Raw genomic sequence first — 23,120 nt, forward strand, 5'->3', positions numbered from 1 at the left:
CTTATTTCTGGAGGTGAATGCTAAGTGTGCTGCTGCGCGTCCCCCTCTGCCGCCGACAGCCACTGCTGACTGTAAGCAATCTTGAGCAAGTTTCTGATTTACTTCTCCTCCTGAACTTCATCCCAAGCAAACTTTACCCTCTGGCAGACTCCAGAAGAGGTACACATACATGCACACGCGGGCATGGAGAGATGGGCAGGAGCAGGGAGTGTGTTCACGGGTACTCCTGTCTGCCACACTTGCGAACTGTGTTCCATTTGGACAAGAGAGCAGAACTTTCACAGTAGAAATTTAAGCTGTTTTCTGCAGTGAGATGTCAGCATCCCTGCTCTGGAAGGACTGCTGCTGCTACTGCTGCTCTGTGTGAGCACAAGTCAGTGGGATTCTTACCTTCATGGCATACTGCAGGAATATTGCCTAATTTTCTGTCTGATTAAAAAAAAATTCATATATGGCACCAAAGCAGCATTCTGTCCCCATTATGTTAGGTACCACCATGCACATGACTACCAAGGCCTTCACTCTTCGAGGTAAATCACAACCAATCACCCCCTGCTCCTAAAACAGCAAAGCCTTTCCCTTTGCTCAGAGAGCTATTTCAGGTACCAGAGCTTAGAGGAGCTTGAGCTCTTTAAGGGAAACTCCTCCCTTATTCCCATCCACCACCACAGCATCATGTCTTGCTGCAGCTACTGGCATATCCTGTCCAACCCATCCCCCAATATGACTGCATTACAAACAAGGCTAGAAAGACAACAACAAAATTTAAGGACTGCACTGAAGATGCACAGGGAAAAAAAACACCCATCACCAAACAAACAAAGAAAGGACACACACTTTCAGGTAACACCAATTTCTACTTTGCATTGAAGGTGGCTTCTTTCAACAAAGGAAAAAAAAAAGAAGGAAAAAAAGAAAGAAATGGATAGAGAAAAAGGTAAAATAGAGAGGGGGTGAGTGACTAGCAAACTGAGACGGGGCAAATATAACGTAACAGCACTTGGCAGCCTTTCTGAAGACTAGACGTTGAAAGCATTAATGACTTAAATCAGGCATAGATATGATATTTCATAGGTAAACAACCATTCCATGTCAAGCAAGCTTGTCTACAGCATAATAAAAGGAAATTCTAGGAAGCAAAACACAAGTTAAAAGCATAGACAGACATTTTGGTTACAGGTACATTTTACAAAAGAATGGTGTGAGTGTCTCTCTCTATACAATATATATATATATATATATTAGCTAGCTCCAGAAATTAGATATATTTGCTTGAACAGTCTCCTTACTCACAGAAGTTACTGTAGCTCCAGCAGTTACCCATTGGTCAAAGAAATAAAATGCACAGATCATCAGTTTATCTACAGCGATACCAGCTAATTCAATTGCTGCTGTTCTAGTCAACTGGAATCAAAATAGTTTCAAATTTCCTGGCAGCTGGTGCCCTGCACTGCACACAGTGATGTAAATGGATGCTTTCTGAGTATTATGAAACTGATGGGGGAACTGCAGTCTCATTCAGTCTATCGCAGGAGCTAAGGAGTCCACCTTGGCAGCTTGCAGGGGGGAAAAAAAACATTTCCTCCAGCAAGGCTGCCTGACGGCATGCCAGGGAGACGTCCGTGCTTAGCTGCTGCCGTTTATTGCAACCGCGTCCGTAAGGGAGGAATCGGGTGGAATGGCGATGCTGAGAGTCATGTGCCGGTTTCGGAGCGCAGGATGCTTTATGGCATTTCAGCATCAGTGAGCTGGAAGCACTCGCTAAGCAGCCTAGTCATCTTGCATTTTATGAGCACAGGCAGCACACGGGTGAGCGGGCGTGCGGCGCCACGGCAGCCGTGCTTTCTCCGTATTTCTTGCCACTGTTCGTGGATGGCAAATCGGGGCAAGCAAAAAGCAATGAGTGCGTTAAAGGTGAAACGAATCTCCAGGTGACAGAGCTTAATGAACGAGTCGCAGGATTTACGGTATTGTATCATTACTGCAGCCCGCCAGAGGGGAGGGTTACACGTATCTCCTTGTCCTGCACTCCCTCAAGTTACAACTTCTTGGGGTCACTAAAACTATTCCAAGTGATATAGCCTGCTCGTGCTGAGATGGAGAGGCCGTCCCCCGCGAGAGGGGAGGGATGCTGCACAGCCTCTGGCAGCCTTTCGCAGCAGCCCTTTTTCCACATGATGTCATTCTCCATGCTGTGATAGGTCCTGCCTGGCTGGCGTAGCCAAAGCCAGGGGATTAACATAATGCAAGCACGGTGCTTTTGTAACTGGACTGCAAACGTCCACACCGGACTCGGGCGCGGGGTTTTCTGCAGCTTGCAGCCGCTCTAGGTTTTTTGGGCAACTGGCTTGACCCAAAAAGGGGAAGTGGAGCCAGAACTTTGTCCCTTCTAAAGTTACAGCGGCACTACGTAAAAACAAATTGGTGGAAATGGGGAAGCTGAGTGAGAGAGAGAGGGAAGCGGGGGGAAGAGGTAGGGGAGAGCTGTCTAGAAATAAGCCCTGGTTCAATGCCTCTGTGCCTTAGCAGACATGCAGGGAAGATAGAGGGGACCAGAGGTATAGCAGAGCCCACACAGAAGTGCCCACATTGGCTGAGATTCTTCACCTCAAAAAGAGACAACCAGAGGGAGTCCTTGCTGTGGTTACTGGGAGGTTTGACACAGAGCCCAGCAGCATGCACAGGCAGCGTGCTCCTTGCACTCACCATGCTCGAACAGCCAGGCAGTGGTGTGGCAGCTGGCAGCTCAGAGTTACCCAGAAATTAACTGGTTCAAGGAAGAAAATAATCCCCCTGCAAGCACCCAGGGGCAGTGTGTCGCTCAGGAAATCCCCCACCCACAGCTTGCTACATACTGGAGGGGGTTATCAAAGAAGTACTGCTCACCACTGCTCTTGCCCAGTTCCCTAAATTCGGGGGAGGGGGGAGGGGGGTTGGGCTACCAGAGGCTGTGCGAGGTGTACCTTCAGTCTGCCACAGGACAGTCACCATGCTAGGTAAATTTGTCCCAAATCTCTGCTAGCCCAGTCCCAGAGCTGGAGTCTGGTAGTTATGTGATGGCCAAGTTGTCATGGCTTGAGAAACAGAGTAAGAAAAGCTGCTAGGTCAAGAATGTAGATTCTGCCCATTAAGAAAACACTGACCAAAACAGCATGTGAAATATAGGGGACACAGTGTGTCTGTTTGAGTGTTTGTGTGGTTTTTTTTACAATTGCACAAGTTCTAACCCTGTTCCTCATGGAAAGGCTTATATAAGCAGTGCTGTGACTCGGCTGCATTTTTTTTTTACCCCACAATGGTGGGGTAACTAATTCCCAGTGGTAAGCAGGGTTTGGGACCACTTGCATAACCCCAACTGCACTGAATTAAGAGTCCTCCAAAGAGCCCCATACCTTTTGCCCTGCTGCAGGAAGGATGGCACCTTGCCACAGCAGCTCTCAGGCCTACGGTGAGCTCAAAACAGGACAAAGTCCAAAACTAACATGCAGCACGTGCTGAGAGGATTTAGTGAGAAGGATTATCCACTACAAATTGCTGCATGGGCCACAGATGGTCAGTGAGATAGCTCAGTCCCAAGAGTCATTACCCTGGAAAGCAAAATGGTAGAGTGAAACATCTGTTAGCATGAGCAGGAACAGGAGGGAACACAAAGAGAGTATCTGGGCTCCTTATCCTGATGTAAAAGGGTGTGGATGAGTCTTACAATATTCAATGCACTTTTCTTCTTTAAAGCCCCACACCCTGGAGTAACATGGCTGTGAGAATCTCAAGCTTTGGTTTAAGACTTATGTTTGAAAAAACTCATAAACCCAGAATGTAAAAGACAGATCCAAAAAGAATCTGAAATTTTCTATTTTTCTACTGCTGTGATTTAGAAAGGAAGCAGCTAACAGGTGATTTTCTAAGTGTAGATACACACAGTGACAGCAAGAATTACTTTAAAAGCTCCCTAAGAGCCTTCAGCTGAAGAACAAACTTCTGGAGCAGTGACAACTCACAGCTGCTTTCACACTTGCAGCATCTACAAAGACTTTACAGCCTCTCTAAATCCACTTGTAATTAATGTTATATATTTAAAATATTGTATTTTTAGAGAACCTTCTCAAAACACTCAAAAAATTGCTTTCAGGAAGCAACAATGGCTTTAAAAAATCCCACACTACTACTAGACACAGATCTCAGAAACTGTGGGTTTTTTGCAGATCCATCCAGAAACAAGGCACATCTGCAGAAAAGGATGTCCTTTACTGCATTTCAGGGTTTGGGACCAATTAACCAGGCTAAGAGTAAGCTTGCTAAGCAGTCCTCAAAGCACTCCGGGAGCTGGATATCAACTTACGCACCCCACTAAAACAAAAATAGGACACAGAGGGACATACATGTGTGTCTCCCAGGCTCCAAGTATTTGTTGCTAAAGGACAAGCTATGCAGCTGGACATTGCATAGTAACTTTTCAGCAAGTTCTCACAGGGAATGAGATTCCCTTCCTCAGGAAGCTGGACAGAGCTAAATAAACAACGCGGGGGTCTAGAGCAGAAGGCACTTGTTAGAGCAGTGAACTTGTTGTACGCCGTGTTACACTTCTTCAGTGTGGTAACAGCCCACAACTGCATCTACCCCCGTAACTTTAGTTAAATGCCCTCTCCATGTTCTTATCAAGGCATCTCCAGCAGCAGGTTAACATGCATCATTTCCTTCAGAAAGCTTCAGAAGTGAAGCAAGACTACAGCACGATGGAGTTGGTTGGTTGCTGTTTTGTTGGTTTGTGTTGGTTTGCTGCCCGTCTCACCAGATGATGGGGCTGAAGCTAAGGAGAGGAGAGGAGGCCATGGTGACAAGCAAAAATGCAGCTGTGCCCCACAGTACCTGCCTACAGCCAAAAGTCAGCTGGCTGAGCCTCCCCTGTTGTGCCCACTGACCTGGATGTATCATTTTCTGTCTGCCCAATGGAAGGGAACGGCCTGGCTGCCTCCAGGAAAGTGTTGCTGAGCCCTGCCAGCTTCAGCCGAGTTCAGCCTGTGCCACATGTGCTCGGAGCATCTGATGTGGCCAGACATTGATGGGCTGCCAGCATCACCGGGTCCCCAAATATTTCTGCGCTCACATCATCACGGCTCTCAGCTTCAGTGAACAGGCCACAGACTGGGAGGCAATTACTGGCTTAACTCTGGCATTTCCTAACTTCTGAGTGTTTAATTTTGCACATTTAAAAAACAATAAACAAACAGCCCCTATTTTAATGATTATTTGTACTAAACCCTTGGCCTTCAAACAACTCTGTTGTTTACCAAGTCGAGGATGTGGTAATCTCCTCCCCACAGCTGAAGGTTATGATAACTTGAACTATCCAGCTTTCAAGTGCAGGTCACAAGACATACAATTTCCTCCTGTGGAGCAAGGGACTTAGCATAATGCCTTGTGCCCCTTTAGTTCTCCTCTCCCTGGGACTGGAAACGCAGACATCCATCACACCACACCTGAGGGCCCCAGAGCATGCCTCAGCTTCTCCCAGCCCCAGGAAGAGGGACTCAGAAGTTCAAAGGGAGACAGCAGGACAGCTCCCCGTCACGCAGACGAGATGCAGAGCACAGTGCAACCTGTCCTCCTGCACCACCATTAATTTTTCCATGTGCACAGTCCGATGTGACAGTGCTCTTCTGACAGCACTGTAAGAGCTTGCTGCTCTCCAGAAATGACCTGGTTTACTCCAAGTTGGAGTGAAAGAGGAATACTCAGCACAGCCAGTGAACACGCTGGTGCCACAGAGGTAATCACTTCTTACAGTGCACAAACTCAGCTGGAAAGTTTTAATACAGTACCTCTGGAGACTTAAATTAAAAAAGTTAACCTTCTTTTTGCATCACTGCCAACCAGCAGTGCCAAACATCAGGGATATCTATGAGAAAACTATTGATTACACACTGAGATTTAAAAAATCCTGTGGGTCTTCAGTGTGTCAGAGAATGTCCCATCTAGTGGGACACTAAAAGCAACAACAACAACAACAAAAAAAAGGCTGAGAGAGTCAAGTACGTCAGCAGGATGATGAAATTATAATTAAGGGGGAGGGGGCACCACAGGTCTGAGCTTTCTGTATTCCAGCCTTGTGTGTGTTCCTGTTAAATGCTGCAGGAGATCTGATGTACCTGTCCTCCACCGTAATTAGGCAACATGAACGAGAAAAATCAGGCAGTCCTCCAACCCTCAAAAAATGCAGTTTTGCACCTTTTCGAGAAAGCAGAGCTGCAGAGGAATATACCAGACCAGGGAGCCCAGACTTTCAGGATTGCCTGGAGATGGAAAGAGCAAGAGATGAAAGCATGACAGAGGGTGGTGCCTCAAAATGGAAAGCAATGGGGTTAGAGCACTGGGCAAGACTACAGTCAGCAGTTTGGGCTGTCATGAGAACAATGTAACGTGAGTGCCTGTGGTCTGAGGGCAGTTTTTTAGAGTGAGGATCAGGAAGGTGCCACTACTGTCTAATGCACAGAGGATGCAGCAGAGCTGGACATGCAAGCCTTGAAGTGACACAGAGAAAGCAAGCAAGGCAGAAGATGAAGGACAACCTAGTGCGTCAGGAGGGCTCATTTTACACAGATACTAGGGTAATTTTCTTAGGGCTGTTTCAGTCAGCATCATAAGACCATGAAAAGGCTTTGCTTGTACAAAAAAGCAGCCATTGTGTTCTTCCTTTGCTCTTGAAACAGGTTATAGAAGTTCTACAGCAAAAGCAATGATTTCCATGACTGGGGTTCAGGAGGGGGTATGCTGCATGGGTCAAAGTATGTGTTTGGTTTTGTTTCATGTGTCAGCTGTGGCATTGTTTGACCCCTTCCATGATTCAGCACACAATGCCAGGAGAAAGTAAGCCTTTTTATTAGAATTGTTCTTCTGGCGTTGTTTGGGGGTTTTTTGTTACTCAGTTTTTGCTGGCTTAAGGTTGCTAAGCAAACAGATGAGCACAAGAACTAGCATGAAACAGTCCGTGGCAGTGTGTGTCTGGGACCATCTCTTTTGGCAGAAGCAAGCTGTTAAATGAGCTCAGTTGCCTCATGACACCTCACTGAACACAAAACAGCAAGTGACAGGCTTTCCAAAAAGCTATTTGTTGCACCAGGAATTCAAAACCAAGCTTCTTCCAGCAGCTGTTGGGAAACACCAGATTTGCATAGCAACACAGGCACTATTTGCACAGGGCTTTTTTGTGAGGGACGAGATTACACCCTCTGTTACACAGGAGGGATGAAAGCTTTCTCCTCCCAGAAGCATCAGAGAAAAGAATGTTTATTAATCTTAAGAAGCTATTTTCTTCCTAACAACAGTCTTGGATTTATTTTCTCATATAACAGGAATTATGGGGTATTTGGCCTTCATGTTTACTTAAGGAATTAATTTGTAGCATCCCCCACTGTTTTCCCCATGAAAGCACTTTTTAGGACTAAGCCATGCTGCCAGGGTTTGTTTTTTTTTTTCTTTTTGGTATTTAAACATATTAACTGCAAAGTCATAAAAATTAGGACTGTAACATGCCTAAGCCTAAAGATAAGTCTGTTCAATAGACATCACTGTTTCTGTGGCATTTCCAGAGCAGAGTATGTTTCCATATACAACAAGCACCCTTTATGTCCACGAGTCTGAGAAGACGTCTTGTCCAACCCAGCCAAATTCAGTTTCTAAAAAACATTTTCTTTAGCTGGAAGGCAGAAGGCTGGGGTTTTGCCAGGGAAGGTGGCCAGGCTGTGCAGGGGCACGTGGCTGCACGTGGTGCATCCTGCCTGCTCCCACTGGAAAGCAGCAGCCCCAGGAGAGGGGTCTGCAGGGAGATGTGTGGCCCCGAGCCCTCCCACAATGAGATGAGGGTCCCAGGGCCTTGGACCTCCTCCTGCTCCAAGTAAGGCATTCAGGGCAGGAGGATGGGCAACAAGACAAGAGAGGAGAGGAGCCAGACATGAGGCATCACACAGTAAAGGCAAGAGCACGAGGGCATCAGCAATCACAAGTATCCCAGACGAAACCAGACTGAGGACAGCAAAGGAAAGAAATTATGAGAAAATTTTTTTATGCAACAGCTTTATTAGCACTTGGATATCATTGATGAAAAACCTCTTCTAGGTTATATGCTAGAAGGCATCTAACTTTTTATTTTCCCTCCTCTCACCTATGAAAATGACCACAAGCTTCAACCTGGAAGGTAAAAATCAGCACAGGAGCTTACTAACAAAGTATGCCATCTCCCACCCAGGTAGACAGAAGTATTCTTCCTTCTTTGGCTTGTCTGATTCAAGTGTTTTAGTACTCAATTAAAAAATGCATTCCCTCAACAGCATCCAGCAGAGCTTCAGTAATATGGCTGTGGCAGAAAGGGAAAGGATAAACCAGAAGGCAGTAGTAATTAAGTCATTCAGCAGCTTACATGTTATGTTCTGTTTCTGAGGCCAGTCATGGCACGGGTGAACTGCTTTGGGTTACATAAATTAAAGTTCAGTGTTATTGCCCACAGTGACAAGTTGTTCTCTTGATCAAGTTTAAACACCAACACTTCTCCTGGCCCTGGCCATGTCACTCATTTGCTTAAAATACTTTATACTTTGACCCCTAAAAAGCCTGTCTTCTTTCTTTTAAAGGCAACTTAAGAAAGTAGCAGGTTTGTTTGGATTTTTGGTTGTGTTTTTTTCCCTTCCCATCTAACACAGAGAAGAACAGAGACTTTCAGGCATAGCTGCTTCCCCCAGAAACATATGTCATGACGTATTTGACATATATCAAATCAAAAAACGCCAGCATTTGGTGCACAGAGCCCTGGGTTTGTACTGCAGTGCCCTCAGTTACCTCTTCCTCATTCATCTCCAGCTAGTAAGCAGTTAAAGCCTGCTCACTTGAAGAAAAAAGTAGAAGGGGCACTACCACTCTCATTTATCCACTGTGGCAAAACACCTTGGAGGAGGAGGAGGACGAATCTGCCTGAGACAGCATGAGGCCAGTCTGGGTAGGCACAATGTTGCCCAGTTTTCGGGTACAATTGAAAAATGTTACGTGTTAACCACTGTTAAATATTTGGAAACCCTCCCTTGAAGTCACTCCCATTTTGCATTATAATTATTAGCTCCTAATGATAGATTCCCATCAATAAAGGAACCTGAGAAGGACCAGAAACATCTATTTATCTGGCTTACTCTTTGCCACCCTTTATTTTAGGGCTCAGTACTCAGCCTGGAATACCTATCACATGTGATAATTGTTTTGGCTGGTAATAACCATAGATTCAGGTGGACTTATTAGACAAAGCATACTTTATTTAATACTGATTCAATGCCTGCTGACAGTGCTCTCACACTGCGTCTCTCCAAGCAAGAAATGAAGTCATCCTGATTCGTGTAATGATCTGATACACATTTTGTGGCAATTTGGAAAAGCTTTTAAAATTTAAAACTTTGGTGGTTTGGGGTTTGTTGGGGTTTTTTCCCCTTTACAGTTTTGGGTTTTTTCACTTTGTGATTAGGATTTCCCAAGTGGGAGACCAAACTTTATAAAATCCTGGAAAAAACTGTTTACTCACTTTCTAGACTTCAGTTCTGCCTTTTTTTTTTTTTTACCTTTTTTTTTTTTGCCTTTTTTTCTTTCCTTTTCCCTTTCTTACTGAAGTGGAGGAGCCTACACAGTTTGTTTCTGAACAAAGTGCTGCCCTTTTCTGGCAAGAAGGGAGTCTTCTTTAATTAAAAGTGACATTCCAGAAAGTTTGCAATTAGAAAGGATCAAGGTACAAAGAGAACAGCCTGAGGAAATGCTTTTGCAAAGAGGGCAGGGATTGTTGATAATTATGATGAGGCAAGAGAAATAGTTACAATAACTACATTTAATTTCTTCTAAACTTGGGCTCTCAAAAGGTAGAAAATGCCCTGCACTTACATGAAAAGGACAGGAACAAGACCAATCCTTAGGCATATTAGATATTGCACCTGGATTTCTTGAATTACTAACTACAGAGGACAGAGCAGTTGAGGTACCACCTCAAGTATCTAAATTAAAATCTTACCTACCTCTAGCTGTAGGAAGAGCAGTGTGCAGACCACGAAGGGCATTCCTGGAAGGAACTCCAGGCAGAGATGGCCGTGTTTCAGCACGTGCAATTGCAGAACTCATGGCTGAAACGACTCCGCTGCACAGAAGTGAAGGGATTCCCTCCACCAGTGTGTCTCCAGCACACGAGTCCCTGCTGTCACATCAAGGTGGCCCAGGTGAGCCAAACAGAAAGGTGGGTGTATAACACAGGGAACCACTGTCATTTTCTGAGGCCAAACCAGCAGGGCCCTTTGGTCTGGTACTTGCGCTGTGGTCTGGCAAAGAGCAGCGTTAGCATAGTGAGCAAACCCTTGTGGGGTCATTAAGAGAGAAGTTTCTGCAAAACTTTCCTGAGTAGATTAAGAGTTTTGGGTTTTTTTTTTCCATACGATAGTTATAAATAGCACTTACCCATTTCTGAAGGCTTCTTTTCTTCCAAGCCAAATAAAAATTCATATTTGGCCTTGGCAACATTCTGGGCGTGAGCCGATACATCATTATCCCACACAAGTGCTTCTGCCTGTAGAGTCAAAATAAATAAAGCTTATCTACCTTTTGGTGAAAAAACAGCAGCAGGAACGTGAAATCCTTCCAGGTGCGCTGTCGGGAAGGATTTTCAAAGTATTCATTTAACTCTGTCACCACCAAGATCATCCAGAGCAGACATGTGCCAACTCAGAATGCTTCTGAAGAGCTTGCCTGTCTTTGAACCCAAGCATTTCAGCATTAAGCAGTGATGTCAGAGCACCCAACCACTTATATCTTTAGCAGGCTTACCCACTGCAAGGGCAGCAGCACTGGCCAACTGTGTCAGTAATACCAGTTAGGGTTAAAAATGTCAAGGGAGTAGTGTCAGAAATAGCAAATTTGAATATGTATGTCACAAAACTGGGACCCATGAGAAAACCATAAATGGGGCAGGCTGTTTCTTTGAAGAGAGGCTGGGGCAGAGAAAGGGAGGAAGGAAAAAGGGCTACAGCAAGGATGATCAAAAATGGGAAAAAGGGATAAGGTATGCAAACGTGTGGCGAGTACCATCTAAGGGTCCCTGTTGGACAGCCCACGCCTGACTGCCGCTGTCTAGCTCAGGACAATAGCCCAACCTGGTTTTATAACAATACCACACAAGTCAAACCTGCTTATCTGGCCAGGAGGCAGGGAGGAGGCACAGAGTGGTGAAGCCAGCTAGTCCTGGGCGGGGATGGATGGACAGATGAATTGAGCAACCCCTGCCCACCCATGTCTGGTGCCACCAGCACCTTCACCCTGCTCCCTCCTTGTTAAGAAGCAGTTTGAGAGAGTAAAGGTCCAGTTTCTCAGAGGAGATAAAGGCTTCAGGACTAAGATCAAAATACCTTTCTGAACAGGTGGGGACAAATCAAATCCCCAAGATAAAGCACACACCAGCAATAAGCTGTAGTGCAAAAACTATCTGCAGTCGGCATTAAGTGTCTCCCCAACTGGGCAAGACGGAGCCCGTAATTCTTCCGTTTGAAGTGACAGATGAAATAAATCATTAACTCCACAAATTCTTCAGTAAACTTTATATTCACGCTCTATGTTCGAGGCACTCAACTGTTGCAGCATAGCAAGTCGTTGCATGGTTCATATTGAAGACCTGAGCTTAGAAAAATATTCTTAAAGAAAGAAGTCAGATGGAACATTCTGCCCCCCAGGACAACAATAACTTTTATGCATTTCTGTCAAATACCTTAGGAGAAGCGTCATCTACAAACATAAATTCAAAGTACAGGGGACTGTAATTCCCAGGTCAAGGCTCTTTAATCAGCAATGGATGGAATCCATACATTCCTCCACCTCTCCAACAATTACACTTTCTTCCACGAGCATATTGGCAAATAGCTGTCTTGCCCCATGCCCTTGAATGGTTTTGCTCCAGGTTTTCCTGGCCTTTTACTCCATTTCTACTTCTGCCTTTCTGCACTGCACTAGTTCTGCAGGATTTAGTCCAACCACCACTCTGTCCAAAATAGGCAGCAGATCTTACACAGGGGTCTTGGACAGATTTATTTACCGTTCACTGGTCCAACTACTCATCACTAGAGCTCTGAGTACTCTGATGGACGTGCTAACACTAGGCTACCAAATCCTTTGGAAAAAATGTGGTGAAACAGATGAAGGGTTTTCTAGCACAAAGATGACTTCCATGAGCAAGACAAAATGAGCTTGGAAAAAGCCTCCATGTCTCTCCTGCTTTTACAGGGCTGCATTCGTTCACAGGAAGGGAGGCATGAAGGGCTAGAAGAGGAATAGCTGGACCCAGAGCTCACACAGGAGAAGGCTCTTGTCTGCAACAGCTTGGACAGGAGTAGCTTACAGAGCCAGACAAAAATTCAACCTACCCAGATATGGATGTGAAGGGGTGGGACGGCTAAAAACTAGCTGGTGCCAAATCCCAGTCACGGATGAATGAAATGGAAAATAAAATGAACAGAAGAGTCCAGTTCCTGAGCAGTCAGGAATTTCTGATCTATGCACCTCTGGGACGCAGTATTTCCATACCTCAGCCTTGCTTTTTGAGACTTCACAGACATCTGCTGCAGTGAACATCCCTGCCAGCAAACACATGTTCCAAGGGCCTGTATTTGCCTGCACCTCATCGTAAAGCAATGGAGAAGAGTCTGGTTCACAGCACCCTCTGCATTGCCCAACAACAGGCAGAAATAAGTTGTTAGATTAATGGGGTTTCCATGTACTGGGCAGCATTTATCAGAACTAGGTGCATAAAGAGAGGCTGCAAGACCTTTGTCTTGGCATCTGAAAGGGATAACTTGATTTTCAGAAGTGCTCAGCACCACTGATGAGAATTACAGATACTGGCTTGTGCATGGGAACAGCTGAACTTAACATCTATTTAGGCTGTCAGAGCACTAAAAGGAACTGTGTAAAGAAACTCCAGATCCAGGCTTAAGGAAAAAGTTTATCATATTTCATCCAAGAAAGAAATATTAAAAAAAGAACACAAGAGAGGGAGAGAACGAAGACACTGAGTTCAGAGCTCGATTTTAAGACCACTGATTTACCAGTGTTCAAGAGTGTGCTCTCCTTTTCTTCTTTCAATCCACCACTCACCCAAGCCTTGCAGAGGTCAGCATGCCCTGAAACCAGGATCCCAGAAAAGGCCTGGACAAACATTCATGGTGCTTTCCAAACTGCATTAGCAAAGATTAAATACAAGCAAGATTGAAAGGGATATAAAACTCCTGCTTAAGCCTTCTCTCTCAGCTCAAGGGCAAAGAAATCTGCATCCAGGTCATCTCGTTTCATAATTGCTTCCCTCAGAGGGCTTTAACCACCACCTTTGACGCATCTGGTCTTTGTCACTCCTGGAGAGGGTGACACTCAGAGCATCAGTCCCCTTAAATCAGCCCAGCTGTACATACAACATTTCTTATGAGCCACATACCCACTATTTTTCAGTCTGATTATGGTCTGGGCAGAGAGGCATTAAGCTCCTGCCCATTTATGCATCACTCTTGCAGTGCTTTCTGCCTGTTTGAACATGTTTCATCAAGCCTACTTCTCTCCGTCACAGTTCCTGGTCGGGAGTTGGGGCAGCTGCATTTGCCTCTCAGTGAATTTTAGATAACATTTCTGAGGCTGCATTAGTTTGGCCTTGGCAGCCCTCACCCCTCAGACCTCCTGCCAACACACCAGACCAGTTTCTGCTGACCCTGCAGAAGGCACTGGCATGGTCATTACAGGTGTCCCACCTTGCTGGCTTTCTGTTCCTTGCTGAGGGAGCAGAGATTGTTCAGGATATGGCACTCATGGTGGTTTCAGGCTAGTACGAGAAGTGAAGTTGCTGAATCCATGTCCAGCAGGAGCTGCCAAGGACAGATATGTCAGCCCAGCTGCCTCTGCTCCGCTCTGCTGTCTGGAGGTGTGAACTGGGGCTGCGGGGCAACATCTGCAAGGAGAAACTGTTCCCACAGTTCACCCCTGAGAGGTGCCTTTAGGCAGGCCCCCGACAAGAGCTGCTGCCTCTCTTGAAGCACAGTTTCTCTCTCATTTCAGCTTCAGTCATGAGCTCCCCTCAAAATGCCCTCCCAAAAATCCCAGTGGTTTTTAGATAAGCACAGTGAGTCATAAAAGCCCGAAGAAAATGCTTCTCCTTTCTCCATGGAAGAAAAGCACTGAAGCATCCTCTTTTGAATTTCACTGAGGTTCTGGTTGGGGCCTTTTTTGGGACAAACTGTTTTCTTCTTGGAGCCTTTTTTTTTTTTTCCATACCTACATGTCAGAGAGCATTAAATGAAGAGTATCAAAGTCTTGTTCTCTCACCACCATTTGCAGTTGAGCTTGACAGGAGAGCTAGGCTTCATCTCAGTGGAAAGGGATGACATTGTCCATGGCTGCTGTGACAAGGAACAGGTCAGTCTGAGCACAAGGAGCCAGTTTGAACCCATGCCTCCTGAAGTATTCACACTTAAGGTCATATGTTTTCTTCTAAAAAGCCTAATAAGGAGGAGTTTTTCAAAGGAGCAGATAATTAAATTGCAAATGTCAGTTTGGAGGTTCTCAGACTCCCTCAGAGGACAGATGCTGTCAAAAATAGACTGAATTCTTGCAGGTGACCCATGCTTGAGGAACAGCAGAATGGGATGGGTGCTCAAGCACGAGTCTTCAGGGAGCAAGAGCTAGCCAATATTCTGGACAGCAGGAGTGCACTCATGCTAAAGGAAAACATCAGTAGGAAGTGGCCTAACAACCTTTCACAGAGGGCTGTTAGCTGGGACAGAGAAATCAAAGTGTCCTCAGGGAGACCCCTACAAGCTTGCTTAATAAAACCCAGCCACCCTGTCCCCAGAAAGAAACATTACTGGAATTCTTCTAGGCTTATTGGAAAATGTGGAGGGACTGGCCTGTTAGGGTGTGGGTCTCCACAGCTAAGCCATACCATGAAGAAGCCTAAGGGGAGCCCCAGTTTTACACATTTTGCATGTGCACAGCTGCTTTTTCCAGAGCTGAGTGCCTTCCCCCTTGGCCACACCACTGCTGGATGTCAGCTCCCTGCCAGCAGGCAACAGCCCCTGCACTGGCAGCACAGTGCTTCCTGGAGGTTTCATTGAGGCTAGCGGGGAGATGCTGCAGTGGCTGCAACAGAGCTGTTGGTACTACTCAAGGAAGCAGAAAAAAAGCCTTGCAGGACGCCTGAAAAGCACAGTCTACTACAGAGAACTTCACAGTCGCACCCGCAGCATTTCTAATCCCAGGCTGTGCTTGCTCCATTCTCATTGCTTCATCAACATCTCTGGTGGCAAAAAAAACCAAGTGTCTCTCAGCAGCCTGTCATATACCTCAGTACAGTGAGTTTATGCTCTCCAGAGGAGTGTAAACTTGTACCTTCATCTTGTCTTTTGCACCCCAAAGTCTCCCCAGAGACTGGCAGAAATACAGTAACTGGTAATGGAGCTAGCTTCAAAAAAAAAAAAATAAAAAAGGGCGGGGGCAGGAATGATGGATAGAAGGGTTCTACAGATTTAAAACTTTCTTCAGCAAGTTCCCAGACAAACAAAAGTACCCTATGAGTCAAGCTACAGTGCCATGGTCAAGTTTTTATGGAATCATGCATAGCTCTGTCTCTCCTGTCACACATGGACAACCCCCCAACAGTGGCCAACCCTTTTTTTAAGCACCATTATCATTCCTGTGTATCATTCCGTAGCAAGCCTCACTGCTTTTGACAGGTCATAGTAATTGCCCTGAAAAGACTATTTCTGTTAAGCTTGTCTTAAATCACTTTCCTAAGTAACAGGATGAAATTCAGAAAGCCGGCATTAAAATAAACTTGCTGGCTGGTGAAACCTAGTGCACTGACAGCACAGAGACACTGTGGGTGCTTTTTCTGTGGGACTTCAAAAAAGAAGACTGCTACAGGAGGTTTGTAGTTTTTAATTGCATATGACCTCATGCACCACATTTGTGTTTTCCTCACACCTCCCCACCACTACTATACATGCTTGCAATTCCGGAGTTGAAGCATTAGCAAAATAGATTAAGACTCGAAAGAACAGGATTTTTGCATGGCTAAACCTCAGCTGGACCTGCCAAAACGTAATGCTAGCCAAAGTTTTGGAAGAGATCTCAGCCCGGGTTTTAAACTAATTCCTAACTATCAGAAGTTGCAGGGAGATATGTATAGAGCCAGAAGGTGGGGGAGGAAAGAAAGGGCTTGTATGAGAACACTGCCTATAGCCGTTGTCCAGCAGAGAAGTTTGGATTCTAGAGAGGGATAACAAACTCATCTAAGACTTTTCAGCTACAGGAAGGAGGCAACTGAGCAACATGTGGCAGAGGTGCCTGCAAAGGGCCTGAAAAAGACAAAGAGGTCGGTAATTCACCACCTTTTTTAATGCAACACCCAGAGTAAAACAAAATGAGGTATTAGGAGTCAGCATCACACCAAACAGGAGATAGTTCCTCATACAGTTTGTAGTCAAAACCACCAACCTCCTTGCAAAGCAATGCCACAGAAAGTAAAACACTAAGGGACCTAACAAGGAGGGTGAACAAGCTCAAGTGACACAAATCCACAACTATACGTAGAAATTGCACCCTTCTCATGAATCTCCAAGCTAGACACTTTCTAGGCATCTGCAACCTCAAACATTGTCCTGGGCTAAAGTGACCTCGGGATGTGTTTACCGGGAGCAGGCTCGCAGTAAGCAATCAGGCTGAAGAAAGCAAAACTGAAAGGGTGCAGATACTATCAGAGCTGCTCTCCCTCCTCAAAGGCAGACTTCACAAAAGTTCAGTGTCTAAAGAGAGGCTCAATTCAAGAATAAACTGCTTAGAAAAAAGCATGGAAACAGTGACCAAAAAAAATAAAATAAAAAAAAAAGGATGCCTTAGCACTACTGTCAAGCAGTTGCAGGTGAAATTTGTTTCCAGACTGGTTGCCTTGTTGTACACTTGCACTTTGAGTTTTTCTCCCCTTAAAGAAAATGTTTGGTTTGTTGTTTGGTTGAAGCTGTTAGGAAGCAGTCAGCTGTTATACAGAATTAAATGCTTTTTATTATGCAAAGGCTGATGCTGTCTGAGCTGTAACTGCATGAATGTGAACAGCATGTTAATTGAAAGTCTGTATGATTACACCTTACTATTAAAGGTCACTCAGCACTTTGTGTTTGCCAAGTCAGTGATTTTTGATGCGTGCTGTATGGACCTCTGGATGTCTACGCATTATTTCTAAGGTATGTGCAAGAATCAAAGCAAGCCCATTGAGAGGCAGGCTTTAGCTCACTGCATGAACGACCATGTTCTTAGATATAAAACATAAAAACAAAAAACACCCCAAACTTTTAACAAAGCCACAGTGCAAGTATTTTTCCTGAGTTATGCCAAGGAGCATTGGGGTGGGGGTGTGATTTAAGAAAAAGACAGCATCTCTTATTCAGAGAATTAAGTGATGCTTGCAGTAGACATATTGCATTTACTGTTTTTGATCAATCTGTTCCAAGTATATTTAGCAAATTGACAGACTGCTTCTCTGCAGCAGGTAGTGCGCTTCCATCATCTTCAGGCATCTCAGATGGCAGAACACTGTTTATACAGGCTACAGGTCTGCTCCACACAGATTTCTACTCCATGGAAGCTAAAATTTGGATACGCCCAAATGCCTCATGAGCCTCCCAGAAGCTACCTCTGTGTCTTTAAGCAACTAAATTCTTTCCAAAACACATGCCAACATCTGCTGTCCCTTGAAAACTTGCAGACCACATCCTTTCCCATGTGCTGCACAGTCTCTGTGTCCAGCTAAATATACACTGCTTTTATGGATGGAAGTAAAGGACAAGGTATTGGGCAAGCTCATTTTCATTTTTCAAATCAATATTACAAGCATGGTTTAAGGTAGTGTCTCAAAGTGATTAAAATACTCAATTACAGTGAATGGTAAAAAAAAAAGGAAAAAACAGAAACAAAATAAAAAATAAACAAAAAACCACAACAACGTCACAAAAATCCAAACAAACAAAAACCCAAACAAAACAAAAACAAAAGCAACCCAAACAAACAAACAAAAATGCCCCACACCCAACTCCCAAACCACTCTACACAGGAGCCCACTGGAAGAATTTACATTTGCAAAGATGTAAAAACCTGCATTTTCTCTGTGGAAAAGCCAACTGTAGAGCTGCAACACAGCAACAGAGCGTGCAAAAAGGGACATGTAGCTCCCTCTAACTTAAGACACACCTCATTGATTCTGCATGATTATTTCATATCATGTATTTAAATTCATTTTACAGCTTTCATCTAAACTGTTCTTTCTCAGACTTAACTGGATTTAACAGTTTTTCAGATCAGAAGTTTGACTGAAGTTTGATCTGAGCCATCTTCCCTCTGGCACAATTGAGGCAGAAGCTAGAAGTGACATCAACAAATTTCTCCTGAAGTGCAAGCACTGGGGGCCTGAAAAGACAAAGTTGCAAGAGTGTTTGCTTGCTAAGGAAGCGCATGCTAAGGGCTGCAGCATCCTCAGACAGCTATGGCCCTGTGAACAGCCAGGACCCAACAGGCAGTTTCAGCCGTGGCAAGAAGGCAGAAGACATCAAAGATGATGCATTCCCCACAGGCAGCACAACACAGGCCAGCTGGCACTAGTGTCCCACTCATTAAGTCACAGCAAGTCCACAGACAAGACAGCTGATGACAACCAGAGCTCACTGGTACTAGAGTTTGTTTTCTTTTGAGAAAAGGGCTTTCCTGGTAAGTGTTCTTCTGTTAGCGCTGACATGCAGCCATATCCCAGGCTTAAGTGAATCTTGCCATCACACTTGGCATTTGTTCAACCTAGGAGATGCAGTTATGACTCACATGACACTTCCTATTTGAAAACTGTTGTAAAAAGATAATGAATATATTTTGGAGGTAAGCCACCTCTTCCAGTGTGCCATTTCATGCCAGGAAGAGAAAGCAAGCCCCATTCATCACTTCTGCAAAAAGGGAGGCTTGTACTATGTAATCTGTGCCATTTAGGTGGTTTTCTTACTGCTCCCAAACTACTGCATCGCAGTCTCAAGACGATGCCTTCTTTTCAGTCATAGAATCAGAGAATCATAGAATATGTTGAATATGGAGAGGACCCATCATGACCAACTCGTAGCCCTGTGCAAGGCAGTCCTTTTACCAGGTGGCAAAAAGCTGCAACGTGACATCCTCAGCAATCGTGACAGTGAACAGTATGCTTCCACCCTGGCAGGCCATCCTAAAAAGCCAGCTCCAGCCTGGTTTCCATCAGCTTAGCCCAGTAGTCATGGCACAGAAAATCTCTGTGTCCAGTTAGGAAGGGAGGCACAGCGAACGCCATGCACTTCCCACAGCCAGCGCTGGTGGCTGAGGCACTCAGTGGAGGGGAAGTGCAGTGCTCATGCTCTGATGGACAGCATGATCCCTGAGGACAGCCTGATCCAGTGCCCAAACAGGTTGTTTAGCTTACAGCATCCAGGAAGTACAGTCAATTCAGGAGCAATTCAAGCTTCAAGGGCTAGATAATACCCGAGCTCCTCTGCTCTCCTGATTCAACCTAGCCCACACCCAGAGGGCTGCCTCTAACCCCACCCTACTTTCAAGCATCATCCACAACCTGCCTTGCTCATCCCTGTAATGCAGTGAATAAATGTTTGGATGCATTAGCATCCCAGGAGTTTGTGGTCTCGGAGAGGAGCTGGTACAACAGCAAGAAACAACTCAGAGCAAGGAGGAGCTGCATTCAGAAAAAGCATGTGGAAACACACACTGCAGAAGGATACTTCAAACAGTGCCATTCCTGAGAGGAAAAGGACACTTATGTCCAGAATGATAGTGTCAGGCACACACTTTGAGCTGGTCTGAAACAGCTTTTTCATCTGACAGAAGCATACAATTTCCATCCCCCCCCAACCTCATGCCACTGCAAACAGGAAAAAAGGACTGGAAACAATCTCTCTTACCACAGGTATGAGGGGACAGGAATGCATTTAGAAAGATATTCAGAAGACGCAAATCGCACAAGACCTAAATTTGTTCATCTGCAGACCCACTTCTCTTTAGGGCAACTATCCAGAGAAGCTCCCTATCACACATACCCCCCTCAGCCAAATTTCCAAAGGACCCATATACAATTTTACAACCCACCAGGATGCAAGGAACCCCCAGTTCACAGAGTGGGTCTGGGTGGGACAGCCAGATTGTGAAATCTCTGCTCCACTACAAGCCACCTTTCCATCAGGAATCACTTGTGAAGAAATGTCCCTTCAAGAACAGTGGGTGGCACATATCCCTGCTGAGCCCAGGGACATTTTTCCCACCTTTTCTGGCTAAGCCCACAGTACTCACACCAAACAGCTTTAGCAGCTGCTGCACCTTGGGGATCCTCAGAACCTGGAACACTGAGCTGACCCAGAGCAGGATACTCTGGCTGGTGGCTGACTGCCCCAACCTTCGAGCTTTGGCAGCAGTTCACGGGTTTGTCCAGCCTCAGCAGCTTGGCAGATGGCTCTCTGGTACCCTGCAACCCACCTAATCTTACTCTGCAGACACTACCCCCTCCCTCCCTTCCTCGGGCTCCTTTCACTAAGCCACTACATTGTGCTACCTCTAAATTATCTTTAAATCAGCAACCAGCACTACCCCAGTGTCTTGCTCCCTCTGAATGCCCTTGCACGCAGAGACTCTCCAAAAAGAAACGCATGCAACGCCTCAGAAAAATCACCCCAGCCCCCAGGTCTGCCAGCCTGTCTCTCCATGGAGCAGGGATTGTTTCAAGCAATCAACTGTCCTGCATGTGCAAGGACAGTTTATCAGCCATGGCCAAAGCATCCTTTCCTTTGCACTGGTGGCCTTCCATGGTGAATGACTTGTGCCGCCCCAGCGCTGGAACTCCCAGCACTTGGCTCAGAACACACCCCTGGAGACAACTGCCTGCAGAGATGCTCCATGGCACTGGTCCGTGGTATTCCCACAGAGAGCCTGCCCCTGCAGCCCACAGGAATCAAACCCCAAACCACCCCTTACATCGAAGGTGCAAAACCAATTGCCAAACTTTCCAGGTGCGATGGGCAAGAATAGAAGGGGCCATTCTGGGGTGGAGGCGGGGAGGAGAAATACTCTGAACAACATCCATGTCTTTCAGCTATGCAACTTGACATCAGCAAAGAAAGTCTTGCTGAAAAAATAAAACCCACTAGCATGTTCATTAGGATCCTCACTGCTCTTTTCCTTCTCAATTTGATGGCATAGAAATGGAAATAGTAAATCAAATAATCTGCTCAAGCACCAACAGCAGTAGAGGACCACTTTCACACAAGTCAGTTATGCAAGAATTTTCTGTATGGATCAAGAAGTCCTAATTTTTTTGGTTTTTTTCAGGTTTTGAAGACAGCAGCATGTAAGTGTCTTGGAACCATTCTTAACATCACTACTACCACAAAGGATGTTCTTACACTCTGCAATGACCAAGGCTGTAACTGAAGAAGCATTTCCACAGGGTCTCCTACATGGTTAACCTCACCTCTCTCCCATCAGAAGAATGCCCCCAAACCAACTCTCAGTGTGTAAATCAACAGCGCTAGGACAGAGTCACAGAGTGCATTAAACTGGTAACATCTGCTGAAACACATCAACTAAGGATATGACTGATGAAAAAGCATTTGGAGTAGAAAGAGGTTTCTTTCTACTAGCTAAACCAGAAAGGCTTGGATGACTCTTAGCAGTCTATTACAATTGCTTCAAATGCTGGCTGTGCAACAACCAGTTTCATTAGAAATACAGCATTTGACTTTCTCCCTGTTTTAATGGCCCTACGCACAGACAGAATTAAAGTGTGACTGAAGCTGCAAAAGCAGTAGTACTTGCAGTTGCCTATTACAGACGCAAATCACTTCAATAACATATAGATGGGGCTCTGCCTGACAACTGGACTCTGTGGGAGCCAGGTAATTGCTGTTTATGGCACGGAAATACTCATCTGTATGGGAGTTAGCAACTTCAGTGGGTTTGTGTGAAGTTCAAGCTCATTACAACTCAATGTTTATGTTCCCTTTGAGAAGCGTAGGTAACACCTCAGCTGCACCGCAGCATCCCTGTGTATGCTTGATGTTCTAAAATTTTACACCTTTGGTAAACTCATCTCAACTCCACTCTTGCCCTTAAAGCGCAGTGCTGCTACTCAGCCAAAGACTGGTGTTTTTCACAACATCTCATCCAATTCAAGAATTTGGTGAGATTTAAGAGAGCTCGTCAGTGCAGCAGCAGTGCTAATGTGTTACACAGACAAGTTACTTGGAGACACAAGCAAAACCAACCGCACAGGATGCAGGCTGGGGGTCCCAGCCCTGGGGTGCGAGTCCCAGTGCAGCTTCCCTAGTGCAGCTGGTGTCTCTCGGGACCTCGCAATAATGAGCTCAGAAGCGGAGCCTGAGCTTTCATTCTTAGGGAACTGCGAAAAGCATACAGGAGAAAAAAACAAAACTAAGGAGGAAAAAGGGAAAAAGTAAAGCAATAAAAGGAAAGAGAAAAAAAGAGAAGAAGGAAAGGAGGGAAAGAAAAAGGATAACAAAAAGGAAATGGAAATACGGGGAGGAAATAAAAGAGAGTAAAGACCAGAAAAAGAAAAAAAAAAACAGGGAAAGAAAAAAAAGAAAAGGGAAAGGAAGAAGAAAAGGGAAAGAAAAAAGGAAAGGGAAAGAAAAAAGGAAAGGGAAAGAAAAAAGGAAAGGGAAAGAAGGAAGGAAAGGGAAAGAAGGAAGGAAAGGGAAAGAAGGAAAGAAAGGGAAAGAAGGAAGGAAAGGGAAAGAAGGAAGGAATGGGAAAGAAAAAAGGAAAGGGAAAGAAAAAAAGGAAAGAAAAAGAAAAAAGAAAAGAAAAAGGAAAAAGAAAAGAAAAAGAAAAAAAAGAAAAAAAAAAAAGAAAAAGAAAATAGAAAAGAAAAAGAAAAAAAGGTAAAAGTAGATGGAAAGAAGTGCCCCCGGCTGAGCGCAGCCCCCGCAGCCTCCCGCCGCCCCTTACCGCACCGCCGGCTCCCTCCATCTCCCATCGCCGGCCGCGGCGGATCGCAC

General features: G+C 45.2%; 1 protein-coding gene and 1 long non-coding RNA gene across 2 annotated transcripts in view; one reads left to right on the plus strand and one right to left on the minus strand.

Annotated features, from left to right (window-relative positions):
- Positions 1 to 23,120, minus strand: part of PSD3 (pleckstrin and Sec7 domain containing 3) — a 116,992-nt gene that overhangs the window by 90,153 nt on the left and 3,719 nt on the right. Inside the window, exon 2 of the mRNA XM_018085996.2 lies at positions 10,471 to 10,579. Coding sequence (XP_017941485.2) covers positions 10,471 to 10,579 — 109 coding nt within the window. The remainder of the gene's footprint in view (positions 1 to 10,470; positions 10,580 to 23,120) is intronic.
- LOC108641969 lies at positions 676 to 13,101 on the plus strand. The gene is made up of 3 exons (XR_001922360.3): positions 676 to 843; positions 10,044 to 10,235; positions 12,283 to 13,101. It is a non-coding gene; the product is annotated as an uncharacterized LOC108641969 (long non-coding RNA).

This window comes from Manacus vitellinus, unplaced genomic scaffold, assembly GCF_001715985.3.
Source record: "Manacus vitellinus isolate BGI_N305 unplaced genomic scaffold, ASM171598v3 scaffold_9_pilon, whole genome shotgun sequence".
Classification (NCBI taxonomy): domain Eukaryota; kingdom Metazoa; phylum Chordata; class Aves; order Passeriformes; family Pipridae; genus Manacus; species Manacus vitellinus.